The sequence below is a fragment of the Anabrus simplex genome, chromosome 2, assembly GCF_040414725.1.
Source record: "Anabrus simplex isolate iqAnaSimp1 chromosome 2, ASM4041472v1, whole genome shotgun sequence".
NCBI classification, from domain to species: Eukaryota; Metazoa; Arthropoda; class Insecta; order Orthoptera; family Tettigoniidae; genus Anabrus; species Anabrus simplex.
In genome coordinates, this window is record NC_090266.1 from 1,192,432,707 (window position 1) to 1,192,458,265 (window position 25,559).

The 25,559-nt window shown below is 39.4% G+C and overlaps 1 protein-coding gene across 1 annotated transcript in view; it reads left to right on the forward strand.

Moving 5' to 3' along the window:
* Positions 1 to 25,559, forward strand: part of LOC136863829 (beta-alanine transporter-like) — a 767,558-nt gene that overhangs the window by 620,419 nt on the left and 121,580 nt on the right. The window contains exon 6 of the mRNA XM_068226105.1: positions 14,138 to 14,306. Coding sequence (XP_068082206.1) covers positions 14,138 to 14,306 — 169 coding nt within the window. The remainder of the gene's footprint in view (positions 1 to 14,137; positions 14,307 to 25,559) is intronic.

The following is a 25,559-nucleotide window of genomic DNA, read 5'->3' on the forward strand; positions in this document are numbered from 1 at the left end:
TGTATATCTAAGTGTATGAACATGATTAGTTGCGTCTAGTGGTAAGATCGTCATGTCGATGGAGGTAAATAGATTGCTGATTCGGCCTGATTTGCCAGTCGAGGCTAAGATATTTGAGTTAAAGTCACCAAGAAGTAGTATATGCTCGTAGGTTGGTACTAGTTTCAGAAGATCAGATTCAAGGTCAGAGATGTCAGTAACATTCGGTGGTTTATAGACAACTCCTATCAATACTTGCTATTGTCTATTGGACAGGAAGCCAGGTCGATACAGATCCCGGGAACACCACTTGCTATTGCCTATTCGACACGAAGCCAGGCCGATACAGATCCGGTGAACACCACTTGCTATTGCCTATTGGACAGGAAGCCAGGTCGATACAGATCCTGGGAACACCACTCGCTATTGCCTGTCGAACAGGAAGCCAGGTCTATACAGATCCTGGGAACACCATTCACTATAACCTATTGGACACGAAGCCAGGTCGATAGAGATCCGGCGAACACCACTCGCTATACCCTATTGGACAGGAAATGAAATGTGGTATGGATTTTAGTGCCGGGAGTGTCCGAGGACAAGTCCACTCGCCAGGTGCAGGTCTTTTGATTTGACTCCCGTAGGCGACCTGTGCGTCGCGATGAGGATGAATTGATGATGAAGATGACACCTACATCCAGCCCCAGTGCCAGCGAAATTTACCGATAATATTGGACAGGAAACTCTGTGTTAAAGAGAGAACGGAGTCCTGTACTGTATGTTAAATTTGGTAGCAAGCTTATGAAGGAGGAGAAAATGGTTCACAGAGTCAAATACTTCGGCCAGGTCGACATAGATTACATTCACTTGGGATTTACACGCTACCACGGCGATTATGTGCTTGTTTAGAACACTTAGATTGAAGATTTTCCAGGGACGAAGCCGTGCTGTTCTTCAGAAAGATTCCCTACATTAGCTTGTAAGAAAGAGAATGGCAATGGATAATTCTCTCCAAGACAGAGAAGAGTATGAGAACAATTGACTTTGGCCGATATGAAGAAATGTTGTGTTTACTGCCAATTTGGAAGATATGTGTGACATCATCTCTTCCTCAGGACTCGGAAAATGCTCCAGACGCCATACACCAATTGAGTATTACTGAGAGATTGAGGGGTGATTTTTAGGAATATTATATAAGACCTATATTAAAACGTCTTTTTCGATTATCCCACTGGGTAGCATTATATTTATTTACTGCTTAGGCGTGAATGTCGAAAATAAAATGCAAAATATCCAATAGAGTTAACAGTATAAAAGAAAACTTATGATATCTAAGATGAAAAATATGTTATTAAACATTAATTACGTGCTTCAAAATTATTCATTCGTTTTTATAAGTTTCATTCAAACAAATTAATACTGTATTATTCATGATATTCTCAGTTAATAAAGATACGCCGAAAAGCATGGTTTTCATCTAATGACATATAACTTAGAAGTTCATATCATTTGTGCAGAAGTCTTTGTGCACCCGGCTTATACTTGGGAGACAATTGATTAAAATCACGAAGAAGTTTTGGTTTAACATCAGAGAACCTTCTGATACTTTTGTGGAAGAAAATAGAAAATAGGCTTGAACGATATAGAAAATATTCCCTACAAATAAAGTTTACCAGACAGGATGGAATGTTAAATTAAGAGAAGATATCAAGCATCCTCAAGACCGCGGAGAAAAATGTTGCAATTGATAAAGGAAACCCAAGGTTTCTAAGTAAGGTACTTGGGAGGCGCCATGTACTTCCGGTAGCTCACTCCATTGTTTACAACTGCCGCATTAAACTTGGAACATTGAATGGCTCCGTTACAAACGCTTTGGAGCAATCCAATTGCTTGTAGCAGGTTATAAACTTCTATGGCCGTATTACAAAAGCGTAATAGTGTAGTAAATTTGCATTAATGACAACGAAGACAATAGCAGCGTGGATACGCATCTCGTGATGTAACCACTCAAAGGCTCACTAGCACCAATTTGAAGAGGAAATGTGAACACTTGTAGCGCTAAGGACGAGGCTTCGAACAATACCTTAATATTGTGTATCTGTTCTACCGCCATGCAGTCTACTCAGGTTAGAATCCAAGCTGGAAAAAGAGTATATCCGATAACCTTCGTTGTTGTGACGTGTTCTACAGGGTGATTCAAAAGGTTGCACAGAAATGGAATTATCCCATAGAGGGATCGACAGTGGTGACTCCTGAATTTTAGATACAGTACGCTATGTAGTATGAAGCTATGGAGAGAGGTAATTAGTAGTAGCCAGGCCTGTAATATATACCCAAGAATGAAATCGCCTTCTACCGCTTTACCAACATCTGTGGGGTCACGGGTGCGAACTGTATCGCAGTGTGGATTTGGCCCTGTTTTATGACCGGATGCCCAACCTGACGCCAATCCTAAATGGACGGATGTAATAACTATTGCGTGTTTCTCTAGTGGTTTATAGTGCAGTGTGTTGTCTGAATATGAAGAGGAAAGTGTTGGCACAAACACAAATCCCAGTCCCTGAGCCAGAAGAGTAAATCAGATGCGATTTAAGTACCCTACCCGGCCGGGAATCGAACCTGGAACAACCTGAACCGAAGGCCTCAACGCTGACCATTCGGCCAAGGAGTCAGACATACCCGAAAATGAAATAAATAAATAAATAAATAAATAAATAAATAAATAAATAAATAAATAAATAAATAAATAAATAAATAAATAAATAAATAAATAATTAATTAATTAATTAATTAATTAATACACGTGTACGTAAATGCTTATATATGTGAACTCACAAACTCTTTTAAAAGACAAAAAAGTTTTACTGCTATTTTACGAAACTGAATGAGATTGGATGACTATTATATAGGTCGACCTTTCGAAATTAGTTCCCCGTTCTCCTAGGTTGCTTAGAAAAAGAAAAGATGTTTCATTAATTTCTCAATTTTACAGTTAAAAGGCACATTTTCCTGATTTTCACTACATTTTGATGTACAGTATTTTTATTACAAGCCATTTTTACCACACTAAACCACACGAAATGTGAAGAGTGTCAGATAAAAAGGTGGTATTTCCACTTCAAAAACTGTTTTAGTATTTTGTTCACATGCATTTCAGTAGTTAAATATTATCGAATACCATGAGCACTCCAGACCAAGAAGATGTAATTAACTAAAAGTAGTGCCATACCCAATCATGGCTATGTTCCATGTGTCTTCTATTATACGTTTCCTTGAGTACTTTCTCAACTTTCTCGTGGTGGAAATAGCGCCTCATATATGAATTTTCCTTCAGGCACACTCCCTTACAAACTGATTTTTAGAAAAACATCGGACGTGCTGTCACATCCTTACTGCCCGCGTATAAACGAAAGCAATTTCCAGCTCGCTCCCACCTTTCTCACGAATCGATCTAGTCCAACCCAAAGAGTTCCTTTGTAAAATCCATAGGTTTTGGTGACGATGGGACAGGAAAAGTCTACTGCTGAAAATAATGCTTCTCTAGCCTTCAATGAGATATAGCCTCAGCATTCACCTGGTGTGAAAATGGAACACCGCCGAAATTCATTTTTGGGGTTGCTGATGGTGGGATTCGACTTTCTGATCTCCCGAATACGAGCCTACACCTACACAGCCCGAACCGAGCAACCACTTCGCTCATTCCATGATGACTTCTGAGGGAGTACTGTAAAAGGTAAAAGATCCAACATACCCGTTGGTAGTAAGTGGAACAGAGTGATTTCCTCTAAGCACAGCTATCTTTGCCGCAGCAGGGATCAAACTGGCGCTTAGATCCTTTGAAGACTAACTCCCCGCGGCTAAAAAATAACCATGGCGCAAGAGCCCCGAAGGGCCATGGCCTACCAAGTGACCGCTGCTCAGTCCGACGGCCTGCAGATTACAAGCTGTCGTGTGGTCAGCACGACAAATCCTCTCGGCCTCGCGGCTAAAAGTGAGTAAAGAATGATCTTTTAATACAAAATTGTGCCTGTTTTGTCACCCGCCAAAACGATTTATCTCCAAAACTGCGCATTTGTTTCCGACAGATATTTGAATTACAACATATTTAAAGACTTGACAACTACAACGTCGCCAAATAAACAATCACGTGTAACTGACAGTTTTAGCAAGCAATTCAACACGTGACATTAAAGGCATTTCGAAAACAGGCATTATTTTGAAAACAGCCAGAAGACATTACTTGAAATAATAAACACATTCAGTTCTTACGGTCTCCCTGTTTTCTGAACCAGAAGATCTTGTGTTGTGGCACTTTATTCCCGTATTCGCCATCAGAGTGTAAATATGGAGTTTCAATGAAGTGATTTAAGTATAGTGGAATTGAACAGTATGCGCACTTAAAACGAGCATAATTTTGACTTTCCAAATTTTCCCTGGTCTATCCGCACTGCAATAGTCCTACGTACATCAAAAACCAGAATGATCACACTACCAAATGACGATACAGTACAATCAATACCGTAACCGGATTTTTGCCACCCGTATGTTAACTTAGGTTTGTAACTAGGTGCACCAAGTTGTCTGTATGACAAGAGTGAAGTCTGATGATGAAATATCAATCATGTAACGAGACCTGTGCTTTGTCTATATGCAATTGTACAAACGTCTGGCATAGACTTTGTGCTGCCTAAAAAATTATACAACAAGAGGTTGGCGGTATGTGCTTGTCTATGACGGTAGTATCTTCACCGTAATATCCTTGTTGGGAAAATGTCAGATATTCCTTATGTCCTGACAATGAATCACAAAGCAACAGACCTCTCTCATCCAAATGTTCACCGAGGATTGATTGTAGAAAACTATCCATGTCCTCTTTGGTCATTTTCCCACTTTTACTCCCTTCAACGTGAATACTTACCGGACCCGTTGCTGCGATTTGCCTTTGCCCTGCGTTTCTTCAAAACAAATTTATAGTTGTTTAGGTAATCTACCATTCATGGATACAGGTTTACTGATGGTGGGGTTCGAACTTCCTATCTCCCGAATAGAAGCCTACAGCTACAGAGCCCGAACCGTGCAACGACCTCGCTCACTCCAGGATGACTTCTGAGGGAGTACTGTCGAAAGTAAAGGATCCAACATACGTAACGTTGGTAGTAAGTGGGACGGAGTGATGTGCTTTACGCTCCAACAGGTCGCAACACACCAACTGATGATCTTCCCCACTATGTGATTATGTTGAAGAAGACAATAGTTCGTAACAAAATTATCTTAGTCACTATTTCCGTACACATTCCATAACAGTGCTTTCATCTTTAATAAACATGGCCGCGTCTTCCACAAATTTTTGTGTCATTTGCCAAATTATAAGGTCTTCTTGAATCTCTTTTCAGGCCATGTACCTGGACGAAATAGTATCTTCATCTCTGCAGTCATTGACGGAATGCAAAGAAAGTTTAAAATTCTCCATACCACTCTTCTATCAGCTTCAAGTGCCCATGCCTGAAAGTACTAATAGTGGACTTCCGATTCATAGGCCCTTGCTCTGTCAAATTGCGCTATTAGCGACTCTTTTATAGCCTTCAGTTTTATGTTTTGTTTCCGTTGAAGTGGCCTGGTTTTCGCTATTTACGTATCACATAAATAACTCGTCGTTCGATTTTAGAGGAATGCACCTATAGTGGTTATTTAGTTTCCTGCATCAACTGTAACCGCGAATGTAATAATTTTCATAATATTTTCTAATATTACGTCATTTTACATGATCACACTGTATCTCAATACTTTTGTGGGTGATGTTTCATACACGCCTTAGCTTGAAAGTCTTTTTGCTGGAAATGAAGATTCACTGTCACAAATGTAGGTTCTTCTCCGCCGCCATGCTCACAATCGCTATTCCTGTCCAATGTTTTGGTTTATTTCTGTTAGGTTCCAACATCATTTTTGAATTATAGTGTAACGTAACATGCATGTGTACTGCTCGTGCTCATTCAGGTAGGCTATATGTTCGACGTACGTTTTCCTTCCGGCATCTTAGCAACTTTCACAGGATGAATGGATCATTAAATTAAAAACAGTTTTGTCTGAATTTTAATGAAAATGAAGTCAGCATAATAGCTTCACTTCTTCAAACCTTTATAAGCAGTATGAGCTAGACTTTCTTGTGCCCGGTAGTTAAAATAAAATCACGTCCTCGACCAGAGGTGGTGCAACTCTTTGCAGGCATAATTTTAATTAAAATACTTTTTTCAGGTATTATCTGTTGTTAAAAGTTTTATTTTTAGTTATTTTTCTAATTGTATTTATCCTAAATTAGTTTCGTCACCCTGAAGTACGTCACAGTTATAGACGAACATGAGGAAACATACACACGAGGTGCCTACTGAATGTTAACGAGGCCCGGCTTGAAACCACGTAACTCTGGCTTTCTCACTCTCTCATAATGTATACCTGAAGTCTGGTGACTTTGTAAAATTGAATAATAGTGGATCATTATGTGTATAAAACTCATGGAATGCGTTGATATTCTCAATTTATAAGCACGAAGACGGCGATCGTCTCATTAGATTCTAGAACGTGCACTTGCATTAACGAGACTGTGAACGTTTTTATAGTCTGTCTGCAGTTAGAGTCCACCCAAGATTGTTGTAATCTTTTAATGGACTCTTGACGATGCTGTCAGTTATATAACGTAGAGCAAGACAGAAAATGCAAAGCCATGGAACTTGTTACCTATCAACGTAAACCCACCTACATTCTGTTGAAGAACATGATCTTCGAGTACTCACAAAAATACAACTTTGTTATTAATTTATTTATTTTTGTTTTTTTGCTAGTGGTTTAACGCCGGCCACACGGTGCAGGAGTAGCGCGCCTGCCTCATACCCGGAGGCCCTGGGATCGATTTCCGGCAATGTCAGGGATTATTACCTGGATCTGAGGGCTGGTTTGAGGTCTCCTTAGCCTACATGATTACAATCTGACGGTGAGATGGCTACCCCGATCTAGGAAGCCAAGAATGACGGTCAAGAGAATTCGTCGTGCTGACCACACGACATCTCATAATCTCCAGGTCTTCGGGCTGAGCAGCGGCCGCTTGGTAGTCCATGGCCCTCCTGGTCTCTTGAGCCATGGGGTTTGGTCTTTGGCCATTGCTTCAACTTCGCACCATTACATCCATAAAAAGTTTTCGGTGACGCAATGATAAATGACGTTATTTAAGATGAGGTGTGGAAATGTGAAACCATGGAGAACCATTTTCAGAGCTGCGGACAGTGGGATTAGAAGACCATGGTTTTTGTTAATTTCTCTATGCGGCTAGGGACATCTTCAGCCAATAACTCCACATTTACCGAGCGAATTGACCGTGGGGTTAGGGTCGCGCAGCTGAGAGCTTACACTAGAGAGATAATCGGTTCGAACCATGCTGTCGGCAGCACTGAAGATGGTTTCTGGAGTTTCACATTTTTACACCAGGCCAATGCTGGGGCGTAACCCTCCCGAATTTCCAAATTGAGGTAATGTGCGAATCATGTAGTTAACACTGGTACGCACATTCTGGTAAATTAGTGTAACCCTCAACACCTAGCTTAATCGTGCAGTTTTACAGTCGTAATGTGTGTGTAAACATTAGAACACCAGTGTTGCCAACCTAATTAACTTGAAGTGTCGGGGTATCCTCACTGTCACGTTCTTTTGTCAAGTCAGTATATCGAAAGAGTGTAGCGATGAGTACCTGCCTGGAATATACAAAGGCAGTGCCTAGGCAAGACGTACCAGCAAAAATCAGTGCAATGGTTGTAGTAATTGGCTTCATAGCAAGTGTGTGAATCATAAGGAAGCGGATGTGGAGTATATGTTGTCACAGGGTCAGGTATGGAGGTGTAAACAGTGTTCTGGCAAGAGGCGTGCGAGTTTACATAGTCATGCGGTAGTAATGCCATCTGTTGGTGATATTTATAAACTACTGCTAACTATGCAAGAGAAGCTGGACAGTGTAAGCAAATACAGTAGAGACAATACGCGACACTCAGCGAGATGTCGAGGGACAGCTATTACAGCTCTCTCTAGCGGATTGACCTGAGAACTACTGATTCTGTCATAAGAGCACGTGTATTTGTGTGTGAAGTTTTTGGTGTTATTTATGCGTTTTCAGTAAGTTGACATATTTAAATAGTAGCGTGTGTCATTCCTTTATATCTCCTCTCAACATGAGGGGAAAGGTACTTGCTGTGTTTGGCTGCAGTAACTATGAACTAGAGAAGAATGCGCGGTCTTTCTTCCGTTTCCCTCGTGACAAGAAAATGTAGGTAATATTGTGTTTGCATATATATTCTTCCAGTGACAAAGAGATTTTAATATTACTTCATAATCTTCTGACTTGCTCGACCCATATTTTAACTGGCTTAAAGTATAATATGCACATTTTATTGTATAGTGCAGCACTTAACCTTCAATACCAATGTGTTGTTGTAGGTGTGAACTGTGGGTTTGATTTAATTCAGGAAAATACATATGCATATGAGTGTGGCTGGTTGTGTTCCAAGTTACCCCATTTGGAATGCCGTAATGCGTTGTCAAGCACTGAAGATAATATGGGTGATTTAAGAAATGTACATATTTTTTTGAAACAATATAATGAAGTAAATTTGCTTTACCCTAATATAATGGCAAGTATTGCTTATAGGGAAAGTTTGAATGTTTTTGAGGCTAAATTTACAGATTTTCTTTCTGCTAATAGGCTTCAAGTTAAAAGGAAAATTGTCCAGCTCTTAAATGTAAATTCATTGAATCATGTGTGTAAGGAATGTGCCGATATTTTTGTTGACAAGTGTTTTAATATGATGATACAATGCTTTTAAATGACAAAAAAGAAAAATCTAGCCGTGAACGTTCAGGCAGGAATTCTAAAGCTAAAAATGTAATGCATAAATGGAAGATCAAGCCCTTTTACAGCAGTCCATTTCACATCTTGATTATATGTGTAATTTCAGTCTTTAAGTAATAACCTGTTAAATAATTCTTCATTAATTTATTCAGAATTGCTTTAGCAACTTTGAAGTTAATATCTTAGTAATACTTTCTTTCTAGACGTAATTTATTTATCCATTTCCGTACATATATTTCCATTGACATTAGAATGTAGCGCGAATTTTCTGTTCAAGCCACTAGGAGCACCACTTGCGACTTGTCTCCCATTTTAACAAGGCTAAATCCGGAAGTGTCGCGTATTGTCTCTACTGTATTTGGTGTAAGCAAGTCTACTACTGACATCGAGCGACAACGAGGCAATTCAATTAATGTTTGTCATGAGAGACTGGATGAAAACAGTAAACTTGCTAGTAAACAACAGGAAATAATAGACAGGCAGCAAACTATTATAGACAATTTGGTCACCAAAAATAGGCGATTGACGAACATCGTTAACTATCTTGCCATGAGGTGTGATGACCTTGAACAATATTCAAGCCTAACACTGTCGAAATATTTGGAGTTCCCAGGTCTCCTAATGAGGATGTTGTGCAGACTTTCAATATAGGCAAGGCTTTAGACTTAGATTTGAAGGAGGACATGATTGATGCTTGTCATCGATTGAAAAAGATCTATAATCGTCCAACTTCTAATTATAGTTAAATTTGTTCGAAGGACCCATAAGGAACAATTACTCGCCAGGCGCAAGGTCAAGCGAACCCTGTCCACAACTCAGCTCGGCGTGTCAACTCCCAATCCGATCTATATCAGTCACATGCCCCAACTAGAAGTGTTTCATTTACGAAGGTGAAGCAGTTGCAACGTGAAAAGGACCATAAATACCTCTGGGTTGGTAGAAGTGGAAAGATCATGATCAGGAAGGTAGACGGAAGTCCTATACATGTTATCAGTAATAATGAGGGCCTGAGTAAGCTGTGATCTCCGTGCATTTTCACATATATTTATTTAATTTTTCTTTGAAATTATTGAAATATTTGTGTGTAAATATTTCCTCCTTTTTCTAGTATTTATAATCTTCTGTTGATATTTGATGATGTCTGGGAATGAATTAACCATTTATTATCAAAATATCCGTGGCCTAAGAACAATAACTGCTGTACTTCTTACAAATCTTATATGTAGTGATTATGATGTAATTGTACTGACAGAAAGTTTTTTGGGTCAGGATATCATGGATAGTGAATTCTGCGATGATCGCTATGTAGTGCTCAGAAATGACAGGGATCTGTTTTTGTTTGTGAAGACTAGAAGTGGTGGAGTTTTAGTACCTGTCAAAAAAGCGGTACAAAGCCAAACTGTATTCTAAATATAACGATCAACGGTGTGAGTCAATAACTCTTTACATGCAGGGTCATACTCGTAAGTTATTCATAAATGCTGTGTACATTACTCCCTCTTCTAAACTTTCTGTATATGAAGGATACTTCAATTACGTTGAAAACATAGAGGATCTTATAACATCTGACTGCCTTATTGTCGCTGATTTCAAAATACCTGAAGTTATTAATGCCAGTTATATATTTAATTAAGGATCAATGACCAGTCGTCGTTTATTTCAGTTCATCTCATATCTTGGATTACCATCACGTATCAATATTCAAAATTGTAATTTCAGGACATTAGATTTAGTATTAGGTAATATTCAAGTTGAACTGATGCATGACGAATTCACGTTAGTACCTGAAGACTTACATCACCGTGCACTTTGTTTAGTTTTATCACCCATCAGAAAATTCCATTGCCTTCGAGAATTAATCGCGAATATTTTAGCTTTGAAAAGGCTGTTCTTTGCGGCTCTATGGTAACATACGAGAATTCGACTGGAGTTTATTTTATTCCTTCAAAAATATTGATCTTGCTGCTGATTTCTTTTATAAGTTGCTGTACAAATGTATCGAGAATGCGTTCCAAAGCAGAAAGTCATTCGAAAATCCAAATATCCAGTTTGGTTCACGCTTGTTATTATTCAGTCCATAAAAATAAAGAAGGAATGTGCTATAAAAAGGAAATTTTCTAAGTATTACGATAAGAGATTTAGACATATTCATTCGGAACTGAAGATGAAATTACATGTGGATTATCGTCGCTGCCTGGACAAAACCTCCTATGTGAAATATTTTAGCTTAGAACTTTGGCCGATAAAGTTCTGTCATCTAAGGTGCAATATTGTGTGCCTATTACATATTGCATATTGTCAAGGCATTCTCGCTCTTCATAATGTATGTGCTGCGGGTCAGTATATCTCCAAAAATATTATCACGTAGAAGGTTTTATCCCGGCAACGACTTTATGCTGTTTACATTCATAATTTAGAAAATGGAGTTAAAAATAGCATTAGTCAGTTTTGGACATATCTTGAAAGTAATCAGGAGTCAAGTTCATGTGAAAACTCATTTCCCCTGAATGAAAATTGTTATACACCTGGAAACATTGCAGATGGATTTGCCGAGAATTTCCATCGGTGATGTCAACAGGCATTTTACTTAAAACGTGGAACATCTTTCTTTGAATGAAGATTCTGTTCTTCCCAGAGTGAATATCACTCACATAACGGTAAATGAAGTAAGAACACTTATTAGTAAAACGTTAAAAACTAAGAAATCCAGTCGACCTGATGGCATTCCACCATACATAACCAAGGGCTGTGCTGCCATACCGGTTGCTCAATTAACCTTCATGTTCTGTCTTTCTTTAAAGACATCCTGCTTCCCGGAAAAGTCCGACTCTTTGGCTGAATGGTCAGCGTACTGGCTTTTGGTTCAGATGGCCCCGGGTTTGATCCTGGTTGGGTCGGGGATTTTAACCTTAATTGGTTAATTTCAATGGCTCGGGGGCTGGGTGTGTGTGTCGTATTCAACATTAGAAATCAACCTAGTTAGGGCCCCTCATCTTCACAGACATGCAGGTCGCCTAATAGGCCGTCTACTAGAAAAAAACCTGCACCAGGCCTCTCCGGAGGCCATACGACATCATTATTATTCCCGGAAAAGTGGAAAATGGCAAAAAGTACTCCAATCATAAAGGGAGGGAACTCAGAGCTGATAGCAAACTATCGCCCTGTTTCAGTAATTAATACTATAGCAAACGTATACAAGCACATACTGTATTCTAGGATTTACGACCATACTAAGATTGAGCTATCACAATGTCAGTATGGTTTTTTGCCCGGCAGACCTGTCATTACTAACTCGGTGGGTTTTTACTCAAAAGATTTACAATGCATTAGGCACGAATAGAAGAACCCATGTAATATACGTGGATCTAGAAAAGGCCTTTGATAAGATGGACCATACATTTTTTTGACAAAGCTGGATCAGTTTGGAGTTTCTAAACTATTACTTCAACTATTAAGTTCCTATTTAAAATATGGGCATCAATATGTCTGTTTCAAAAGTGAAATTTCACATAATTTTGTTAGTTCTTCTGGTGAGCCACAAGGGTCAAATCTTGGGCATCTACTGTTTCTCATTATGCTTCATTTGCCTGGAATGATTCGTTCCCCTGATTGTTTCTTGTTTGCTGACGACTAAAGTTATATGAGACCATATATAAATGCAGTGACATTAATGATTTGCAACAGGATATGAATAATACTATATTATGGTGCGTTACCAATAAATTATTCCTAAATGTTAAGAAATGAAAAGTTCTGTTATTTACCAGGAAAAAGAAATATATAAATCCAACATATACTGATGAAACAAAACTTGAAATTGTGACGTCTATTACTGATCAGGAATTATTTTCGATAGGAAATTAGCTTTTAATAGCCATATCGCAAAAGTAATGAATCTATCTAACAAGATGCTTGGTATTATTATTAGAAATTCCAAATGATTTACTCAACCGGAAGTAATTGTTAAGTTGTATATAAGTTTAGTACGAAGCAAGTTAGAATATTCATCGGTAATCTGGGACCCCCTTTATAAAGACCAAACATGTCACATTGAGACTGCACAAAATAAATTTATGACATATTTGTATCATAAAACTTTCAAAGTATTTCGTCCGTTTGAAATTTCAACCCAGTATTTAGGAAATGTGTTCAATTTCATGTCTTTGAAATAGAGAACATTAATTTCGTTACAGATATTGAGGAAAATGTTGAATGGAAAAATTGACTCTCAAGAATTGCTTACCTTCATCCCATTTCATGTACCACAAGTAACATCACAACAGCAAGTACTATTTCACATCCCCAGATCTAGAAGCGTTCATCACTCTAATTCACTACTAGTTAAAACATTATCGTTTCATAATTCATTTAGTGGACAAGTTGATTTAATTGTTGGCGGTAGATTGTTGAATAAGCAAAAAAGGCTATTTTTACTAAACCATAATAATTATTAAATTCTTTTTTCTGGAAAGCTAGGTACTCATAAGTTTCTGGTTTTTTCTTTTGGTTCTTTTTCCTAACTCGTTCAGTAATTTTCTATGGCTGATGTATAGCCTATATTGTTATGATTTTCTTTTGTAGTAATAGTTTCAAACTGTGTTCTATTTATTAGTTTTCTTCTTTTCCTTCTTCTTGCTGTTATTGTTACTATTGTTACTATTTTTTGTTTTTTGTTTGATGTATTGCAAGTTTAAATCCCATACGTCATGAAGGAGCGTAATTGGGCTCAGCCTGTGTACCTTCGTACTATCAAATAAATAAATAAATAAATAAATAAATAAATAAATAAATAAATAAATAAATAAATAAATAAATAAATAAATAAATAAATAAATAAATACGTACATACATACATAAATAAATATATAAATGAATGAGTATTACATTTTTAACGTCTCTTCACCACTGTCGAATATAAGAGACGTAGTATTGCAAATTTTAGCAAATGTCCACTCTTATTGACTTTGTCTGGATAACATCGCACGAACTGGTAATCACCTAACCAAAAACTCTATGCAGCTAGTGATTATAAAGTTTCTGATGATGATTAATAGAATATTGATTTTTTCCTCACAGCACGTCATTCATTCATTCCTTCCCCCTGGGTAATCCCGCTCAAATGATGTTTTTTAGTTTCCTTGGGATATCGCTTATGTCCTTCAGTGTGTCACCCGGTTTGAAGCTCACATGTTTGTGCCTGGATTCGTTGACGCACAATAGTTGCTGATGCATAGTACCAAGAAAAATTGATTATATTGTTTCTTCTCGTTCCAGCAATTGAGTTGGTGGGACCTTCACGTCGAACCATTTGCACCATTCTTACCAACATCGCTTACAGCCTGGGGCTTGTCATTCTGGCGGGAGTTGTATTCCTGGTCCGCGACTGGCGGCAACTCGCCCTAGCTACTTCCATACCCTTCCTTTCATTCTTCTTGTACTGGTGGTAAGTTGAGCTCGCAATATTATTTATTACAAAGTGTTTTACAAATTATCAATGTTTCTTTTCCACATTTCACAACTTCCTTCAAGACCGCTGTCAATGAATATATTTATTTTTATTACAATTGATTTTAAGTTGCACAGATAGGCAAGCAGTTGGAAGGAAGCGACGACCGTGACCTTAATCAAGGTACAACCCCAGCATTTACCTGGTGCGAAAATGGGAAACCTCGGATAACCATCTTCATGGCTGCCGACAGCGGGGTTCGAACCTACCATCTCCTAAATGCAAGATCACAGCTACGTAACCTATCACTGAATGTTAAACCACCTGTAAATTTTCTGAAGAAAAAGAGAACTCGTGTAGAAATGAATTAACATTGAAATTTGTACAACTCTCCCTTTGCTATGGCCTTTTGTAATGATGTAATTCATGCCTTACTCTTAATATAGAATACATTCGCCCGATACATATTGTAATAATAATGTTATTTGCTTTACGTCCCACTAACTACTTTTACGGTTTTTCGGAGACGCCGAGGTGCCGGAATTTAGTTCCGCAGGAGTTCTTTTACGTGCCAGTAAATCTACCGAAACGAGGCTGACGTATTTAAGCACCTTCAGATACCACCGGACTGAGCCAGGGTCCAACCTGCCAAGTTGGGGTCAGAAGGCCAGCCACTCAGCCCGGCAATACACATTTGGCAGAAAACTTACGTTAACTATGTTAGGAAAGTGACAAGTAGTGTTTAGCGCAATACGTAGTTTGTTATAATTTAAGCTCCTTCTACAACCATAATAATGTGCGTGCTCGTTATAAAGACCTCTCAACCGGGCAAGTTGGCCGTGCGGTTAGGGATGCGCAGTTGTGAGCTCGCACCCGGGAGATAGTGGGTTCGACCCCCACTTTCGGCAGCCCTGAAGATGGTTTTCCGTGGTTTCCTATTTCCACACCAGGCAAATGCTGGGGCTGTACCTTAATTAAGGCCACGGCCGCTTCCCTTCCCATTCCTAGGCCTTTCCTGCCCCATCGTCGCCATAAGAACTGTCTGTGTCGGTGCGACGTAAAGCAAATAGCAAAAAAGACCTCTCAAGCCTAAGAACAATGAATATCACAAGAGAGACTAACAATTGAAGCTCGGAAAAAAGCCGTCGAGAAACAATTAATTCGAACATTATCATTATGATTATTTGCTTTGGGCAATCCTATGATTTTGTAATAAAATAATTCAAATACCGTATGTAGAAGAACGTCATTCGCTAACATATCGATGGTATAGAGGCCAACTGGCGTTAGTCACAATAACCAAATTTTTCAGCGGAGATAAAAAACAATTTGCACCTCACTTTCTTAATCGTTGTTTATTTTAATTCTATAATGTATCTAAGATTGTAGTCTAGTGGAATATACGGTGTGGGATCATGCAGTTTCTTGAAATTAATTCTTTAACGTGAAATTTGAGAGTTATTCCATCTGACTGGGACTAAAACAACTTCAATGTTAGTTACAACAATGTACATTCTGGGTTACAGTGAAAATGAGAACCCTACAACCTGTTTTCCAGTCATTGACCGGGTCAGGAATGAAATGAATGAATCATATATAGACTATTAGTACGATGGGGTCGCCACTCCCAAAGTGATTTTTATTAATGACTGACAGATGCTATGAAATGAGAAAGGAGAGTGTTGCTGGAATGAAAGATGACAGGGAAAACCGGAGTACCCGGAGAAAAACCTGTCCCGCCTGCGCTTTGTCCAGCACAAATCTCACATGGAGTGACCGGGATTTGAACCACGGTATCCAGCGGTAAGAGGCCGACGCGCTGCCGTCTGAGCCACGGAGGCTCCTCTGGGTTACAGTAATTGAAATAAATAATAATACCAGAGATAAGTTGTTTATTGTGTGAAAGAATGATCATTAAGTGTAAGAAAGCTTATAAAACACAAATTTCTATCCTGATTAATTTAAATAAATTACCCGAACTGAAGTAACACTCAGATTCACAACGAAACTGAATTAGCATCGTATACGAATAAGTATTTGTATATCGTATGACAAAAATACTATTACTGAATTATGTAGTTCATTTTAGTGACACACTCATCAAAACAAAGACCAACACTGTGTTATACCAGCGGGCTGGCGCGGGCTGGCGCAGATATAGTGGCTCAGTACCACCGACTGGGAATTAAAAGTGTATGTGGGGGGGGGGGGGTATAAAAACTGAAAAACCTATAAAATGGTAATTTTTTTATGCTCTCTGAGCGAATTTGTATAGAGAGGTAAAGGTTGATAGTTTACCAACGTAAGTGCGGTAATAATAATTTCTTGAGATTTTTATTGAATACTATGAAATAAAACTTTCACCAAAAGAACAAAATTACACATGTATTCCAATTGAAGAGAAGTACGACGTGAATTTACGTACAATAAAAAATTCATTTAGTATTTGACTACACAATACGAAACTAACAGACACTTTTTGAGACTGCAAGACTGACGAATGCGCGTGGAAAGCGGGTAAATAGTACATCAGTTCCCATAACCTTGGTAAAATAACAATAATAATTTCATTGCTTTTACGACCCAGTAATTACTTCTTGACGATTTTCGGAGACGCCAAGGTGCTGGAATTTTGTCTCTCAGGAGTAAATCTGTCGACAAGAGGCTGACGTATTTGAGCATCTTCAAATACCACTGGACCGAGCTAGAATTGAACCTGCCCAGTTGGAGTCAAAAGGTCAGCGTCTCAACCGTCTTAGCCACTCAGCCCGGTGAAATAAATAAATAAATAAATAAATAAATAAATAAATAAATAAATAAATAAATAAATAAATAAATAAATAAATAAATAAATAAATAAATGTATATTAAACCAGTAAAATATAGCCCGTACTAACTTGTTATTTCAAAAGAGCATGAATTAAAGTTCTCAAGGCGCTCCCTAGGCAAAAATAGCTAGGGCTTGGTACAGAGTGATGATGTACTTTGAACTCTTGGTTTATTCAAAATTTTGGCAAGTCTGAAATTCATATCACCTTGGTAGAGTGAACCGCCATCTCCCGAATAGTCTTCCAGAATGGTTCTCCAGTTAACTCGTACTCCAGGATCCTCTCGTCACCATGGAATTAGACTCGTGCTCCCAAGTCCTCTCGCCACCATGGAATCGAACCCGTACCTCGTATCTGAAGGTCTCGAATTTCTCGGAGGTCTACGGCGATCTTGATGCTAGGTAATCGCTCGTGGTTTAGCTTTATACGAATGTCCACAGTCGTACAGACCCCCGATACGTTCAGAATGACTTGTCACCAAAATTTGCAAAGTACTGCCTTTAATTTATATAGGCAGACAACACGTTGTTTGGAATATGCCAATAAACTTCACTCGACGCTTGCAGATATAAATTAATGAATGTTACTTCAAAATGTTAACGTTGAAAATGCGGATAACATTGATTAAAGAAACGGAAATGTTAAGCAAAAAATGAAATACTTGAATGATAGAACACAGTCTATGGTTATCTACCACTGAAAAACGATGAAACTAAACACAGTTCACTTGCTGTTTACTGTCTGTGGTTACATGCCACAACGTAAAAATAATTCTGTCGCGCTTGACACACAAAAAAGAGCTATTAAAGTGTTTATCTCTACGACACTGCTAATAGCCATGAAATAGATAATAACTAGTCAGTCACTCTTAGCACAGTGAGTCTCATAAAATAACAAAGTCACAGAAAAAATTGGAAGCAATTATATACAATTATGTGCAGAAAGCAGTTCGAATCCAGTTAAGATTAACACCGTAATGGATTAATTAATAATGCTATTTGCTTTACGTCGCACCGACATAGATAGGTCTTTTGGCGACGATGGGATAGGAAAGGGCTAGGAGTGGGAAGGAAGCGGCCGTGGCCTTAATTAAGGTACAGCCCCGGCATTTGCCTGGTGTGAAAATGGGAAACCACGGAAAACCATTTTCAAGGCTGCCGACAGTGGTATTCGACCCACTATCTCCCGTATACTGGACACTGGCCGCACTTAACCGTAATGGATTATCAGTTTAAGTCGCTTGTTTTTATTAATAGGGTTGGCAGAGTCTATCGTCTCAAAGTTTATCACTAGTTAAGGAGCACTTTAACTGTTGAATGGCAAGAAATATTTAAACACTTGTGTTATAACGATGAGATATCTCAAACACTTTCAAATATCACAGTTATCCCACTATCGGCAGCCCTGAAAATGGTTTTCCGTGGTTTCCCATTTTCACACCAGGCAAATGCTGGGGCTGTACCTTAATTAAGGCCACGGCCGCTTCCTTCCAACTCCTAGGCATTTCCTATCCCATCGTCACCTTAAGACCTATCTGTGTCGGTGCGACGTAAAGCCCCTAGCAGTTACTGAAATATTTAATACCGTAATGTTCTAACACTTGCACAGAAACGAAATAAGTTAAATGCTTCACTTGGTTTTTGATCGAAGTTCCACAGTTCGAGAGTTACACTAAGTTCAATTCTCGGCGTGATAATTTACAAGTCGCGTTTTGCAATCACCACGTCGTAACTTGTCTTTACTTTCCGACGGAGAGAATAACACAGGGTCTGACCAGGCAGAGCCCTTGCCGAAGAATGTTTGTCTATAGCAATCCTTTATACTGTCAAGGCCTAAACGTCATATGATAACGCGATTAATTCAAAGAGATTTACTCGAAAAACCCTCGATGGGATTTCTTGAAATTTGACAACAGAGACTTCTTGTGATTGGCTACAGAATGGCATATCTCCCAAGACGACACGCCCATTATTAAAAACGTTTTGTAAATTTCTGAATCGAAAATTCTCGAATGCATGACTCATGGATTCCGAATGCATCCAGTTCTCGCCACGAGGTAGATTGACGTGTTGGGCTGGCAAGACTGCCTTGCTCCTGCATCTACGTCACGCACAGCTCGCTGCCTAGTCCTGGCAGATGTAAACACAGCGAAGTTGGAGTTCTCGACCCGCGTGATAATTATACGACATTGCTCTTAATAAATACGACATGTACCGTGCGTTCCTGGTACGATATACACACCTGCTGCCGTTCCTCACAGCACATACAAAGTCGCCACTACTTGCTCTGGTGCTATACAAATCGATTAACCGTAACGAATGACATTTTGAACGTATTCCCGCTAATAATTGTGTTAATAATAAAAGAAAATAAAGGAAAGATTTAGCTGATAAGACAACAGGGCTTGTACACATTTGTTTTTTTAAATCGTATAATTCCTAGTTTCAGCTGGCTAAAATTGAATAAAAATATATTTTTTCTCCACAAAGTAGGGGGCGACTGTCCTCTCCCACCCCCCTAATTGCCGCTACTGTAGTGGCTTACGCCAGTTGACTGGTAGAACCTACTGTTTTTTTTGTTTGTTTGTTTTTTTTTGCTAGGGGCTTTACGTCGCACCGACACAGATAGGTCTTATGGCGACGATGGGATAGGAAAGGCCTAGGAGTTGGAAGGAAGCGGCCGTGGCCTTAATTAAGGTACAGCCCCAGCATTTGCCTGGTGTGAAAATGGGAAGAACCTACTGTTAACTGTGGGTTAGGACTAGTTAGTTACGCCAAGTGCCTTATCTGACCTTGCCATGTGTGGTGTTACACCATCAACTTTCTTATTTTTTACGTTGAAGGAAGGTGTTGAGGGTTACGCCAGTTTCCTAGAATGTGCGTTTACTGTATTTGATTCACACATAACATCAATTTCGAAATTCGGGAGGGTTACGCCAATTGGCCTGTACACCATCGATATTTATGGGAGTCATCTGAAGCCAAATCATCTTCAGGATCGGAGGCAACATTCACATTGACAATCATGCCAACCACTATTTCCATGATGGAGATCGATCTATATGAGACACAACGAAACTCTTTATCTTAATAGTCGATACACTTACGCCCGTGTAAACTCTGGCTCTTTTTAGCGGCTGATTCTGAGATAACAACAATGTTTTGTTCTCCTTCTCCCTCTAGCAGCATGCTACAATAGCCTATTTGCAATTATCTTCCTCTCGTTACTACAGAATACGTGGTGACCTTCCTTAGAAGGAGTTCTATGGACTTCTGAATACCCAAGAACACCCTGTGCCATTTCAGTGACAGTCCATCGCAGTCAATAAAAGCGAAATACTTTTGAGAGTATCGTACTCGGTCACCAAGCAAGCAATACGCACCAAATGTTGTGGGAGAGGGATTGTCAGCACTGCCGTTGAGCTGTGCCTGAGCGATCCATTAGGAGTTGCACCAAGAGCAGAACTATGGAGCGGAGGGCTATTAGAAACATACGCGCACCTTGTTTGCCGAGGTGAAGATAAACCCACGTGTATTAATTAGCTAAGAAATCTATTTGATTAAATGTACTGTATTTTCCTTTCAATCGTACTTGTACAGAAGGACTTTGAATTTCCGCACAATCATTTTTTGGTTTCAGGAAGTGCATATACAATCTCTCAATTTTCTGACAGAAATCTACCGTAGATCACATTCAAAGTAAGTAAGCTTGTGGTTTTACGTGACAGTTGATTTTATGATCATAACCACGTGACGTCCAGTTTTACGTTTGAACCCAACCACAGTTATATACATTTTTCATTTAAAAGTCCTACGAACATTGGCCGGGATTTGAAGTGTGGTCTCTTGGGGGGAAGAGCACTTGGAAACCGCCCCCACCCCCTCCCTAGGTAATTACTCCGTCCGGGATGCTTTGCACTGCCTTCGCTAGCGAGAAGTAGTGTTTACAGTGCACTATGTCTTCTAGTATTTGTTACTTCCATTAACCTGCCTGAGTCTCATACTTGGCTTTGACAACATGAGAATGACTGAAGTATGAGCGATGCTAGGACTGCCATTCCTTATGCAAACAGTCCATTATGAATTGTATGAAAATGTCGCTCATAGGGTTGGTTGGTGCGTACATGCCAGTGAAAGTGGCAGACTAATGTGTAATAGCAACTTCTAGTTCGGTGAGGAAAGCAACGGGGAATTAACTCACTCTTCATTTCCGTACCATGCCTCTTCAGGAGATACCTAGGCCATCTATGTTAGCTGAAGGTGGAATTGTTGAGGATGAAATCAGCATTCGAGTTGAATAGGCCTACTTGACCCTTCGGTTCACTCAAGCGATAACAGAAAGCAGTACCATAGGTTAATTCCTGGGAAAGAAAAAGGGACCGTGCATAGAGTTAGCCATTCTACCCCACATAAGTGTTGACGTTAGAATTAACAGTGGTAGCCTTTACCTTCCATTCCTTCATTATTATTACAAAACCAACGTCCTTTCACGGCTAGAAAATTCCACCTCCGAAGCTGTCTAAAATGTTTCCTGGTTTAAAGAAATTCATTGTAGAGTCTGGGAATCGAATATGGGGACACCTCCTTCACAAACTAGAAGCATTTCCCCTTCACTATTGCCGACTGCAGAATGAGAGGTCGTACGTATTTGTATTTATTTATTTATTTATTTATTTATTTATTTATTTATTTATTTATTTATTTATTTTATTTATTTATTTATTTATTTATTTATGGAAACAGGCTGTGAATTTTCATTTTCGTTTTCATTTTATTTATTTATTTATTTATTTATTTATTTATTTATTTATTTATTTATTTACTTATTTATTTATTTATTCACGAAGCACAATATACAACTACACTGAGAAAATTTCACTTGTACTGACAACAGACTTATTAAACTTTCACGACAAAATGTAACAAACATAACAAAAGATAACAAGATCAGGTACACAACCTACTAATAACAACTGTCCAAGTCGAATACCATGAGAATGTGAATGTTCATAGCCAAGTCGTCATGGGTCAAGATGGCGTTATAACCACTTCACATCAACTTATCGTTAAGAGACTATTTACATCCCTCTCGAATATGCTTTTATCTGATGTTTTATCAAGTTCTTGTCTCCTATTAATAGTGATAAAGAGAGAAAGGGAGGCGGATTAGGAAAGAACGTTGAAGTATTGAGTGCTGAGTGTGGAGAATATGGAGGAGCTTTGATTCTGGTGGAGCGGGAAGAAACACTGAGAGAGGTGTGAGACAAGATGTTCAGAGCGGCAATGCCCATTTAAGATCCAGTGGAGGAAACTCAGGTCAGCTACCTGTCGCCTGATGTGCAGCGGTGACACATTTATTGCCCTTAATACCTGCTGAGTAGACAGATTTCTGAGTGTGGGGTTTCTGTTCCTTACAACTGCAGCATAGAAGGACACTGCTCTATCCAACTGGTTAATATTGGAGGGGGAGGCTGCTGTCCAAGTCGGAGAGCAGTAGTTCAAGAGAGGTTGAATGATCACGAGGAAGAAGTAACGAAGAGCAATGGGGTCAGAAATGTCTGTGAAGTGGTAGAGAATGCCTAGTAATTTCATAGACTCTGTTGTATGTATTTCTACGTAGTTCTTGAATAGTAATCTTGTATCGAATATTACACTTAAGTCACGCTACGGTGATGGGCTTGTCGAGTAGGTAATATGATGTCGGTAGGGGAGGTCATGTGGCTGCACTTTTGTGGATTGAGAATAAGTTTCCAAGTACGGCACCAGCTCAATAGTATATTAAGTAAGGACTGTAGAAGAGCTGCATCTGCTAGATTCCTTATCTCCACCTATGTCTCCGTTCGTGATATGCACGCTTGCTTGAACACAGAATCACAGTTTCGGAATTGCTTGAAAACGTGAGGATCTGCATGACTTCAAATCGCACAGGAGCAAGAAATACAAATGGTATATAATAATAATGTCCGCCTCTGTGGTGTAGTGGTTAGCGTGATTAGCTGCCACCCCCGGAGGCCCGGGTTCGATTCCCGGCTCTGCCACGAAATTTGAAAAGTGGTACGAGGGCTGGAACGGGGTCCACTCAGCCTCGGGAGGTCAACTGAGTAGAGGTGAGTTCGATTCCCACCTCAGCCATCCTCGAAGTGGTTTTCCGTGGTTTCCCACTTCTCCTCCAGGCGAATGCCGGGATGATACCTAACTTAAGGCCACGGCCGCTTCCTTCCCTCTTCCTTGCCTGTCCCTTCCAATCTTCCCATCCCTCCACAAGGCCCCTGTTCAGCATAGCAGGTGAGGCCGCCTGGGCGAGGTACTGGTCATACTCCCCAGTTGTATCCCCCGACCAAGAGTCTGAAGCTCCAGGACACTGCCCTTGAGGCGATAGAGGTGGGATCCCTCGCTGCTAAGTCCGAGGGAAAAACCGAACCTGGAGGGTAAACAGATGATGATGATGATGATATAATAATAATAATAATAATAATAATAATTTTCCGGAGATTCTTTGCAACGCAGAGGTGAAAGAAGGTGCGGGCTTGAAAGGGTGGATATAGAAATATGGAAGATTAATTTAAAACTTTACATTTTTGTGATTATATTTCTTCCTTTGATCTTTTGTTACTTTTCAAATTTTAAACATTACACTTTGCCAAGTAAATAACAAGTAATCAGGTACAAGGTCTACCTCGTGAGCTTGAGTACCATTGAAGAACAACACTATTGCTCCCTTCAATACATACTCAAGGAGACCGAGCTCCCAAGTTTACACCAATAGGACGGGCGTCTTTGCTCTACACAATTACTTCCTAGGAGACTATCCTCCAAAATTACAAGTTCCAGGCCTATAAAGGCACCTACCTACATTTAACAAAACCAAACAGTAGATACTGTCTTAATCGCTAAACAGTCTGGTTTACCAAGACACAAAATGAAAACAATAGACGTTGACTTTAACAATGGTTATAAGTACCCATTCTACGTGGCCTTAGAAAATAAAACGTTAAAGTTACTGGCCGAAAATAAAAATATTTGGAGGAGAACTCTTGCACTCCATTGGAATTCACCAGAACATCATTAAAACCCTTTGTGGGCTTATGGCCCGAAGTTACAGAGGCTTAGCCTATACTAGGGAGGTGACTTGATGGAGAGAAAGTATAAATTTACAAAATTAAGAGATATATTTTAAAGGTTACAAAATTGTAGTCACCTGAATATCAAGTCGAAAGGGAATACAAGAGGGTACCACTCTTTATTTCCTGAGTTCTTTAGACTATTTTGAGAATTAGCATTGAGACAAATAAGAAGGAATTTTAAACCTTCCTCTTGAGCTAGCTTTCAAAGACTATTACATGGTTAAACGCAGTCTGCCATTACCTTGAGCTGGTGGACCTCCCGGCAATGGACGAGGCAGCCCTTTCCCCTGTCTCCGCTACGAACACACACTAAACCTCTTTACTGGAGCGATCACAAAGACAGTATGGCCGGAACGGTCCCAAATTTAAGAGCGTAGAGGAGGGCTCCAGATTTCTCTGGGCCGAAACCCTGACACACCCCCAATCTTTATTGGACAATCAAATAAATATCAAGAACTCTGATTGGGTATTTAAATAAATGTACAAAACTTCTTATTGGCTGAAATATTAAGTTGGTGGGAAGAGATAGAAGTGTTGATAACTTTAAAACACCAAAAAACTATAAACAATTCAATTTAGGAAACCTTGACACACAAAATTACTTTGAAAATTAATTGTTCATCCTCACCCCAGAGAGCGCACGTAAGTTGATAGTAGCAATATCTGTCGATTAATGTTTAAGCGATTTCCGAAATGAGTTACAGAGTTTCTGTTATAGATGGCCTTCTAAAAGGCGTTGTGGCGGGTGTACCTCCGGTACAATAATAATATTGATTTTACATCCTACTAACTACATTTATGGTTTTCGAAGACGTCGAGGTGCCGGAATTTTGTCCCGCAGGAGTTTCTTCACATGCCAGTAAATCCATTGACAATAGTATGACGTATTTGAGTAGGCCTACCTTCAAATACCACCGGACTAAGCCAGGATGGAACATGCCTGCATGTGCTCAGAAGGCCAGCGCTCTACCGTCTGAGCTACTCATCCCGGCTGGACAAAATTTTCCATCATACCGCGCAGGTGAACTAGACGTACAGGGGTGTTTGCAACGATATCAGTATCGTAATAATTTCTCAAGCTGTCGTCGATCCTCTCGTAGAGGCTTCCAACATCTTCTCCTATAAATTCTCTTCGCAGCATATTCTGTAGGTATTTCAATAATCCTGCATGTGTTGGAAAGCGTTAACGTGCCGTTTTACGTGATATAATCCGCATTCCTTCCCGCTCAACTCAATAATGGTGTCGTCTGTCAAACCTCAGATAAACTCCACTGTTTCCTATACACACCGTAGTTAAAA